At 35.6% G+C, this 10271-nt stretch overlaps 2 protein-coding genes across 2 annotated transcripts; one reads left to right on the top strand and one right to left on the bottom strand.

Annotated features, from left to right (window-relative positions):
• Positions 1–192: 192 nt before the first annotated feature.
• On the bottom strand, positions 193–8077 carry LOC123318861 (protein Aster-B-like). Its single transcript, XM_044905619.1, has 13 exons — positions 7922–8077; positions 7679–7858; positions 7489–7621; positions 4353–4554; positions 3674–3984; positions 2717–2830; positions 2498–2658; positions 2172–2445; positions 1921–2113; positions 1699–1866; positions 1460–1637; positions 1285–1405; positions 193–1128 (listed from the first exon to the last, which is right to left on the bottom strand). The coding sequence occupies exons 2-13, from the start codon at positions 7720–7722 to the stop codon at positions 1015–1017; spliced, it is 2013 nt and encodes a 670-aa protein (XP_044761554.1). The 5' UTR covers positions 7723–7858; positions 7922–8077; the 3' UTR covers positions 193–1014.
• A 396-nt stretch (positions 8078–8473) lies between these two features.
• On the top strand, positions 8474–10133 carry LOC123319341 (cleavage stimulation factor subunit 2 tau variant). The gene is made up of 2 exons (XM_044906256.1): positions 8474–9154; positions 9248–10133. The coding sequence occupies exons 1-2, from the start codon at positions 8599–8601 to the stop codon at positions 10003–10005; spliced, it is 1314 nt and encodes a 437-aa protein (XP_044762191.1). The 5' UTR covers positions 8474–8598; the 3' UTR covers positions 10006–10133.
• The last annotated feature ends 138 nt before the right edge of the window (positions 10134–10271 follow it).

Below are 10271 nucleotides of genomic sequence, written 5' to 3'. Positions count from 1 at the left end.
GGAGCAAAGCGACATCTAGAGAAATAAGGTTATTACCCACTTAAACAGAGGGCTCTGATTGCAAGAAACAAACTCTTTAAGGCAAGAGAAAAAAAAAGCAGAAATAAGGTAATTACCCTCCTAAATAGAGGGCTCTGAATGTACGAAGCAAACTCCTCAAGTGCAGAGGATTTGAATATCAAAACAAGAAAACGTATTTGACAGATGTATTTTCAATAAAATATACACAACAATTCAATCACTCGACAAGAAATTCGGCTCATTTCGATAAAATATAATACTATCTGAGAGAAAAAACAATCTTCGTAACATTTAAAACCAATAATAAACTCCATCAATAAAATGATCACATAAAAAACGTCAACACTCATTATTATCACATTGGAATTTCTGAGAAGAAACAATAAATCCGCAACAAACAAACTGCTTTTGTAATTCAAGACAAAACAAGGGCAATTCGAAGTGAAATCTATCTACTTTGATATTCCTTCAGAAATATAATAAAAAAGAATTATATAAAAGAAATAATTCACCAAAAGAATAAATCTTGGAATAATGAACAGGAACTTTTGTGTTACAGTTGGTTAGACATTCTCAGATGGAAAATTAATGTCTCTGAAATCCTAAATAATTATCAAAATATTTTCGAAAATACTTTGTAATTATTCAGATAAATGAGAACGAACAAAATTCTAGAATATCCAGTAATATTTGTCTACTGTATGAATAAAATTCAATCTACCAGTTAGATCAATAATAGGCCGAAATATTTATGATAACCTCCTTAGAAAATACGGGAATGTGAAAAGAGCAACTATTGAGAAAATAATTTGATATCCCAATCACCGATTTTATCAAATTTCTTCAGAATGTCTTTGTACTAATGGAATAAGATATTCACAGTCCTATGGATGAGAGAATACTTGGATCCTTGAAAGCGCCTCTCAAGTATTTTGATCTATATAATAGATATTCCTTGATGGAAATCAAATAACCAATAACATTGTTTTGCTATTACAATTCGATGTTCTTTATTGATTCGGTACTTGTTGAGGTATCTCCAGTTACAACATTCCCTGCTGATTTTGCATCTGTTGTTGTTTGAAGCGTGGATAATATGTTGTTGGTCTGAAGAAAAAAGTGATCTAGAATCTATTCTTCCCAGTCTTATTGTAACATAACTTTCATGCAGGAAAAGGGAAAAAAATGAAGCTCATAAAACCTAAGAAATATGATTTGGCATGCCCAATATTCCACTTTTCCATGAGAATTCCCTGTACTTACCTTTTTCAATGATTCTATAGCTTCTCCTAAGATACCTTGCCATCTTTTGACCTCTTCAGTATGTATATTATCTTGTTTCTTCAGCAAAGTGAGCCATTCTTCTTTGGTGGTAGGCGGATCTCTAAAAAAAATTACATGAGAGTTTTAAGGTAACCCAGGATGTGGGACAATATACTTCATATATTGAATATCGAACAGATAACTGGATGGTTTCTCTCCTTCCAAAGACCAAAGTTTGAGAAGCAGGAAAACATTCAGGATGAATAAGAGGAAGATTAACAGAAAAATGAAGAGAGTGGGCTTCTCGAGGGTCACCAAACTCGTTGGAACCGTGTTGGTATGTATGGAAGAATCTGAAAAAACATAAGTTTATTTAAAAAAAGCATATTCATCGAGTGATCCCAGAGAACTAACCCGATGAACAGACCGGTGTGGTTGATCTAGGGGCTGTATGTAATTTCCTTTTTCTCTTCACTTTTCTCTTAACATCCGGTATCAATTCTTCAGATTCTGTTTTAAGGGATCTTAGTAAATGGGCGAAATAATCCTCTAATCCTGACCAGCAGTTTTTCTCAATCATACCTAGAAAAAATCCGTTAAAGGGACTTGAAGAAACTCGAAAATTTCAAAATAAACCTTTGACAAGGCCCCAAACCGATTTCTTGAATTTGACTTGGGCATAAACACTCAAGCAAGATTGTTTATCAGACACTTTTTTCAGGCAATAGTGCACCAGTATGACAAAACTGTCGCCATATGGTACTCCTCCGCTTATACTTTCCGAGTTTATTGAGTAAAGAAAGCCAGGCTTGCTACATTGCAGCATTGTCTGAAAAGATAGAGTTTGAGAAAAAAAAATGGTATCGAGATGCGAATTTTGAACTCACCTGAGTTTCGCTGACTTGGGAAGTTTTTGGACCAATAGCCTGTGTAAGATTGACTGTCTGGTTGACTTTCCTTATCTTAGTATTGTCTTTGGGTTCAGCAGCCCAGGGAGTTTGTACGAGATCGGTCGTTTTTCGGGACGCGTGGAAGTCTAAATAGAATTTGGAACTTGTAAAGAGTAAGGTGAATAATTGATCCACGTTAATTGGCAGTATTTCGTTGAGTATCTGGCGACCCTCGTGCGTACAAGTGCAAGACGTATCTTGAATATCACATCTGAAATTGACAATTTATTTTGTGTGAAATAAACCCAAAATTATTTACTCACTCAGCTGGAATGTCCAAGTCGGAAAATTCAGAGTCTTCGGTGGAATCTTGTGCTTCTGTACTTTTTTTAGAATTTGTACTATTATTCTTGTTGCTACCATTTTTCGTTCCTTCCGCTACTGTATTTTTCGAGTTATTATAGTTGTCTGGTGAAATATTACCCTTAAAAAAATTGACCTTGAAGGCAATATACGTAAAAATGATTACAGAATGATTATACCTCTAAAAACGATTCGGAAGAAGATTTGGTGGTCTTCATCTCTTCAGTGTCTGGAGCAATGTAATCCTCGTCGTCGCTGGTCAAACCGAGCTCAGCACCGTAAGATTGGTGTACCTGGAAATAAGGAAAAAACAAGCTTCTTGATTAAACTTTTCATGAACACGAATTTGTTGTAAGCACATCGAATATTTCTGACTTTATTTATTACTCAATTAAGTAAATTGGTATTTGATTTTGGCAACTCACAACTCTACTATCATCACATTCCCTTATAAACGATGAATATAATGGATAATATTCTGAGCGTATCTGAATACCTCATAATCTATAATCTGAAGTATGTGCTCGAAAATTATTGATGGAAACTAAGGGCGACAAAACCGTGTGATTATATGTGAGGTTTCACAACAAATAAAGATGCAGAATAAATCATTATTCGTTTAAGATAGGCGATAATGATTTTTACCTCAAATGAAGTCGACTGATGAACCGAAATTATAAAATTTTATTCACTGACTGATTCTGAAAATTTTTTTTCATGTTATAAACCTCATAAATTGGCGACCTTTGCAGTATGATACTGACGTCTAACAATTGCATCAGAGTGAGTGAAAAGAATGTCCATAATTGGGCGAAATTAAGCAACGATTTTCAAGTTTTCATCGTCATCTGTCTTCCACAGCGAACTCACCGATTTTAAACATTTTTTACTCAAATCAGCCTAACCATATCTTCCACAAAAATTCTATGCGTCTCGTAGCTCAAATTAAAGAAGTGAATCCAAAGTTCACGCTATGAAGGATTATTTAATGAAAAAAAAAATGTAATACCACTGATACCAAATGTCCAAATGTTTGATATCTGAAAATTTGAACCAAACCTTATGGTAGGGCCATCTCTCTTCATAGGTCCCGATAATATTCACCTATGTGCAGTAAAAAAAAATAACCAACGTACCCATTGCCACATCTCCTTGTTGGTCATCTGACGGTCCATCAAGGCATTCTGCCATACTCTGAATAGCATCAGATACACCTTGTCCCTGGCAACGAAGCTGGTAAAGAAGTACTTGTCGGAATTGGTAGAAATCAGTATGGCATTCGGTATTACGATTGCGGTCTTCTCTTTCGTGATGGCGGTTACGTTCTTCCATTTCAACACGATGTTCGTTTCCCAGCCGAAAATGTTTGCGTAAAAACATAGGTAATTTTGCGTTACGTAAAGACGTCCATGCACCAGTATTTCTTTTTGCACGGCACATGAGTAATCTACGAAGTAATGACATGACTCACTATTAAATTCTCAAGAAAAGAACGAGAAAGTACATTAGGCTGTTAAAAATGAACTTTGAAAATACACACGAGTCATTATTCATAGAGTTTCTTCTTAAATTCGAGCGATCATTCTGACAAAATTCGTAGTATATTGATATAAATCCTAGATTATCCAAAGACCAATGAGATATTAACAGAATATTTCGTCAAAATTTCACCCTCAATTTTCGAATCAATTAAGACGATGAGATTCCAAGATCGTGGCTGGAATATTTGTACCAAGTTTCATAGACTTATCTCGAGTTAGATTCTGCGAAAATGTCTGAGGAGCGAAAACAATTTGGCTTTTAAATCTAACTCACCCACCAACAGACGTTCGTCGTCCGGTACCTCTTTGAATATCCTTTTAAAGTCTTCGGATCTCGATTTGTACGTGGGGTAAAAGGCGTTGAACCATGATGACTTTTTCTTCTTCTTTTCTTTTGTACTCACTGTTTGATTGCCATCGCTTTTAATTACTTCCTGTGTGACAGAGTCCGTATTAGGAGGCGTTCCATCCAAACCCTAAGAAATAAAAACATCCAGCATCACCGCATAAAAGTTTTGTTCGTTGGTTCATTCACATTGACTAGAGCCTATCTTTAGTATTCTAGGTAGAATTTTTTCTATTTGTACACTCTATTTTCATCCATTTAAAGATGCATGGAAATAATGATCAGAATGATTGGAGAGAAAACTTCGAATAGAATAAAAAATATACAAGTTGCGACGTTTTTCGAAATTTTCCAGGGAAACCATTTAAAATTGCCTCCGATATGCAAAATATTCTCCGATCGGATTCGAAAAGAACTACAGAACTTTTTACCAGTTCCTTCGTCAGTTGGTACGCTCCTCCAAATTCGATTTTCAGGGGGATGCAACACAATTTCCTCTCCAAACGTTTCATCACAATCATACTTTTCGGTTTTAGGGATCGTTTCATCTTCTCGTTCATCGTTTACAACGGAATAAATTCTATAGACGCATTCTAGAGCTCCTTAACCTGTTCACACAAAATTTTATTTGCCTCATAGAGTAAGCGGTGAGGTAGCCAAGGATCGCAGATAAGAAAAATACGGAGCAAAATGTGGATACCCAGACACGTCGTATAATCGAGAAATCGACTGTTTCCTCGCGAGAATAATAACGTCCAATATCGGGCAGTTCTTTGTGCTCCCGGTTCTAATCAAACGAAAAATGAAACGTGCGTATATACCTGCTGACCGAATCATTACATTGCAAGGAACGAAAATGATTGATACGAAATTGAAAAATTTTATAATGCTCTTAAGATGTTTTCAAATGTATAAACTCACCAGAACCAAATACCTCTGGACCAATAACATTTGCAGATTTATAAATTAAATGAAGTTATTCTATGATGACTAAGGCCTCTCCACTGTTCTGACTAATTTTTATGGTACAATCTGTTTGACAAAAATTGCCAACTTTCTTTGAATGAAAAAAAAGTGGACGGAATCTTTTAGTGGGAAGCCGATACTGAAGAGGAAACAACAACACATGCGTTATATTTCGAATCTTCCTTCTCTTAATTGAATAAATTTTCATAATAAATAATTAATTGAATTTTTTATGGATACTTGTATTTCTGACTGGTATTTGCATATTGTAATATTATTCCTATTTTTTCAATTTAATAATGAGCTTGTATCTGTCTCCACTGAATTTTTATATTACGAGTAATGTAAAAAGTCCATAAATTGCCTATATCAACATTATTTTACGCAATTATTTTAATGTTGCGAATTTTCAAAATTTGGCCGCTTGAACCCAGTGTGTTTAAAAGGGCTGTGGTTCAATTCACCGTTGTTAAGATGTTGAAAATTGAGGAAGCATCTTTGAAAAATATATGATTTCGAAACTAGAAAATACATACATTCAATGGAATTCATAACGAAAACAACCGATAAATCGATAAAATAGGACAAGGTTATAAGACGAAATGAGTAATTAAAGTCCATATATTGCGAAGTGTTTTTTGTTGTTCGCATAATTGCAACTGAACAAGATATGGCAGAATATAGGTACAGAAAAACGCTACAATTTCATTATTTCTAAAGTCTTATAAAAAAACTATAAAGAAAATAACTGATGAGAGGTTGAAATCAAAAAGTGATGAGCTTTGAAAGCGTTGCTATGGCTATTCAGTCCTCAGGTATTAAATTTACTTTTAATCCACTTCAGTCCCTCGAATGAGAATTTGAAAAAAATCGTTTAATTCCCCGAAGTGTATAAATCTTGAAGGCAACCAAGTATAACTAGTTGGTTTGCGTCAAATTAACAAAGGTGGAAGACTCATACGGATTTTGCGAGGAAAGAAGTTCTTGCTTGTGGCCATTCCATAATAACGTAAAAAAAATGATATCGATAAAAGGATATTTAATAGAAGTATTTACTAACCATTTTCGTAAAAATATGCATCCGGCAAATTCCTGTGATTACTGCGAATAAATTTCACATTTCTACAACGCCGTATAATGAATAGTTCATCGGTGTATGACGAACGAAGGAAGAAAAAAAAACACTATAGATTTTTGAAACTGCACGCGTAATGGTGAGACACCCACTAAATACGTTCGCAACGTGTAGATATCCTTGAACCGGCCTAATTGAAATTAATCTAGGTAGCTACTGTGCTGATATTGGAGGATACTAGTAGGTACCCATTTTGGCGGGAATGAGGCTTTATCTATTCGTCGTCGTTGGCATTCGTACAACACCATTTTTGTTTTTCGAAAAGCGTCAACACTTTTCATAAGTGTGATCGCCTCATTCGACCAATAAGATGTAAAAAAATCCAAAATTTTTGCATTTTGCCCTACGCTCCGGATACCAATGTTTTATGACTGGAGCGAGTTGCAAACAATATAAATTATGTAATATAACACAACTACCTTCATTTTGTGAAAATTATTTTATTATTGAGCGAACTCTAGACAAATAATTATTTAGGTTTTTCGAGTATAACTTAATAGTTTTGAAAATATATATTTTGATACCGATTTTTGTTCCACAGGATATATAAATTTTTATTTCCTTCTCAATTTTCAACTTCGCTGTCAGATAGCACTTGACTTCTGGGTAGAAACTTGGAAAATCAATCGGACCGTTTTTTTATAAATTTTTTCCACTAATAAACTTATGTAAGTACTTAGAATCCTTCCATTGGCCTTCCAGGCTATTCATTGGAAAATACAAGTAGTACCCGCAGTACTTTGACTAACCCGATTCTTTGAAACTGGTATGTACTCATGAAAACATACATCATGCACACAAAATAGAAAAAACAAGAGAGCTACCGGTGCTTAATACCACGAGAAAAACATAACATATAAAATAAAGAAAAATTTAGTTAAGAACGATAAATTCATCTTTAAGAATCAAGATTTTAAGACATAAAATTTTCATAGCTTCAACTTAGATTTTTTTATTACTCACAATAACTACTGGATCATCTGTGAAACCACAAGCTTGCTCTTTTGGAAGAGGACTTGAAGATTCCTTAGGAATCCCTGACTTTGGTGAAGGTCTGGGACTGCTAGAAGGGCTTGCTTTTGGCGTAACACTTAATCTGAAATATTGCTTCAGTTTATATTCTCCCAAATCTTAACAAACATTCAGGCATTACTTTTTGTCAGATATATCAATAGTACCACATCCACAACTCGACATTTTGCCTTAAAATATTGAAAAAATCTCCAAACAACAATATATTCAACTTCTACATGCCTCTAAACATTTGGTTTATCAATGGATATTTTTTCATTCTACCAGAAAGACAAAAAACATTGACCATTACTATGTCATTCTAGAAAAAATGGTACAAATGAAATTGAAAGATCGATTTTCTTAGGAACACAGCTGAATTTACCGATAATAAATTGAAAAAAACACTCTAACATAAAGCCTATGCATCCCATGATCTAATATCCAATAAAGAAAATTCTCATTACTTTGTACTTTCAATTCTCAATCGAAAATCGAATCTCTTTTTTGACAGCTATCGAACTCAAATCAAAACATTAAGTAATTCTATCTACGACGTATTCTAACCATAGATTTAATCCACAGATTACAGAGTAGATTTAATCTATGATCCCGAACATAAGCCTTGTGAAGTTAGCTACCACCTAACCGTCACGAAAATTGGCGCGTTCGGACAAAATTGATTGAGATGAATCTTTACATATTTCAACACAACGATTTCGATATTTGAAGTAATTTCACATCAATCATGAGAATGAAATATATAATTTCAAATCGGAAAAGCACTTTAAATTCTATTTCAAAATCAAAATCAGCAAAATCTAACCTACCTACCGCGTTTGTAAATGTCACCACTAGGTGGCTAGACACTTGGCAACAACTTCACACCGGTAAGATTCACAGATTGAAGAAAAACGTATGTCTGAGATCAACTCAACACTCCAATCGCTAATGGCTGTGTTCTGTGTTCTTCATCAAGTATCAAGGCCTGTTAGGATTGCGATTAATTAAAAATCCAAAGAAGTGTTTTGTTTTGCTTCTGGATACTGAAAACTCATCACCATGGATAATTTAGAAGCGAATATAATGGATAAGTCGATGAGATCGGTGTTCGTTGGAAATATTCCATACGAAGCTACCGAAGAAAAATTGAAAGATATTTTTGGTGAAGTTGGTCAAGTATTATCTTTCAAGCTTGTATTCGATAGAGAAACCGGTAAACCCAAAGGTTATGGATTTTGTGAATACAGAGACCAAGAAACCGCCTTGAGCGCCATGAGAAACTTGAATGGTTATGAAATAGGAGGAAGAAACCTCAGGGTCGATAATGCTTGTACTGAAAAATCAAGGATGGAAATGCAAAACTTATTGAATCAACCACCTGTTGAAAATCCTTACGGAGAACCTATCCAAGCAGAAAAAGCACCTGAAGCAATAAGTAAAGCTGTAGCTTCTCTACCTCCTGAACAAATGTTTGAGCTGATGAAACAGATGAAATATTGTATTCAAAACAATCCGGCAGAAGCAAGGCAAATGCTTTTACAGAATCCACAACTTGCCTATGCTCTGCTTCAGGCTCAAGTTGTGATGAAAATAATTGATCCCCATACTGCAGCTAGTGAGTTGTCTTCTATCAAGTTCTGTAACGGATGTTTTTTATTCTTCCCATTATTTAGATTCTCAAATTTGTAACACAGGATAACATTTTCAGGTATGCTACATCCAACCACTCCGGTCCCACCCCCATTAATGCCAAAAGACTCTTCGATAGCAGGGCCTGTACCGATAAGTAGTGCTTTCATGAACCAATCAGTCCCTCCACCAAGGCCAGATTTTCAGACAATCCCCCCGGTCCACAACATCCACCCAAACAACCAACCAGTTTTCTCGAGTCAGGACATCGATTTACGTTCACTAGATCCCCGAGGATCAGCTCCGGATCCTAGAATGACCAGAATAGCAGATCAAGACATGCGAAGTCTACCTGGTCCCTTACCAAACCCCCTGCCCCCTCCTGTAGCAGAAAATTTCAGCAGGGACCCAAGGGGGGCACCTTCCTCTTTTCCTATGGATCCTCGTGCACCAGTCTCGTTTCCTGCAGATCCAAGGATAGGTAACGATCCCAGAGGCACTCCAGGGTTCATAAACGATCCCAGACAGACTCCTAGGGTGGACCCTAGACAGAAACCGGTCCCAATGCCGAACCCACAGCCTGTAAGGCCTCCTCCGCAGATGCCTGCTCAGGTACCGCAGCCAATTCCTCCGAGACCTGTGGCTGCACCCCCGAATATGGCCGCGGCCGGTGCAAACATTGGCCCTGCCGGAGCTTCAGATCAGGAGAAAGCAGCACTCATTATGCAGGTACTGCAGTTGTCAGATGAACAGATTGCAATGTTACCTTTGGAGCAGAGGAGTAGTATTCTGTTGTTGAAGGAACAAATTGCAAAAAGTGCTGGCAACAGGACTTGAAGTCTATCGGAAGATTCTGAATGTTGTACTTGTGTTTATCATTATACATTTTATGTTATTTTCATTATTATTTCTGAATTCAATTGTCAAGAAAGAATGGTCGTAAAATATATTAGAGAGTTTTTTAAGGGCTTTTTTTTCTGGTCTATAAAATATTTGACAAGGATCAATTATTGATAAACAACATAATAATCACTAATGATCAAATTCTAGTAGTTTGAGAATTTAATAAAACAGCTATAAAAACATAAATGAGATATAGTACT

Source organism: Coccinella septempunctata, chromosome 8, assembly GCF_907165205.1.
Source record: "Coccinella septempunctata chromosome 8, icCocSept1.1, whole genome shotgun sequence".
NCBI lineage: Eukaryota > Metazoa > Arthropoda > Insecta > Coleoptera > Coccinellidae > Coccinella > Coccinella septempunctata.
The sequence above is the reverse complement of the archived record's forward strand: the minus strand, read 5'-3'. Positions and strand labels throughout refer to the sequence as shown.

Coding starts and splice junctions, on each gene's coding strand:
- LOC123319341 (XM_044906256.1), top strand. CDS start 8,599: ATGGATAATTTAGAAGCGAATATAATGGATAAGTCGATGAGATCGGTG. Junction 9,155..9,247: donor TGATCCCCATACTGCAGCTA/GTGAGTTGTCTT, acceptor TAACATTTTCAG/GTATGCTACATCCAACCACT.
- LOC123318861 (XM_044905619.1), bottom strand. CDS start 7,722: ATGTCGAGTTGTGGATGTGGTACTATTGATATATCTGACAAAAA. Junction 7,622..7,678: donor ATTGATATATCTGACAAAAA/GTAATGCCTGAA, acceptor GCAATATTTCAG/ATTAAGTGTTACGCCAAAAG. Junction 1,129..1,284: donor CTATAGAATCATTGAAAAAG/GTAAGTACAGGG, acceptor TTTTTTCTTCAG/ACCAACAACATATTATCCAC.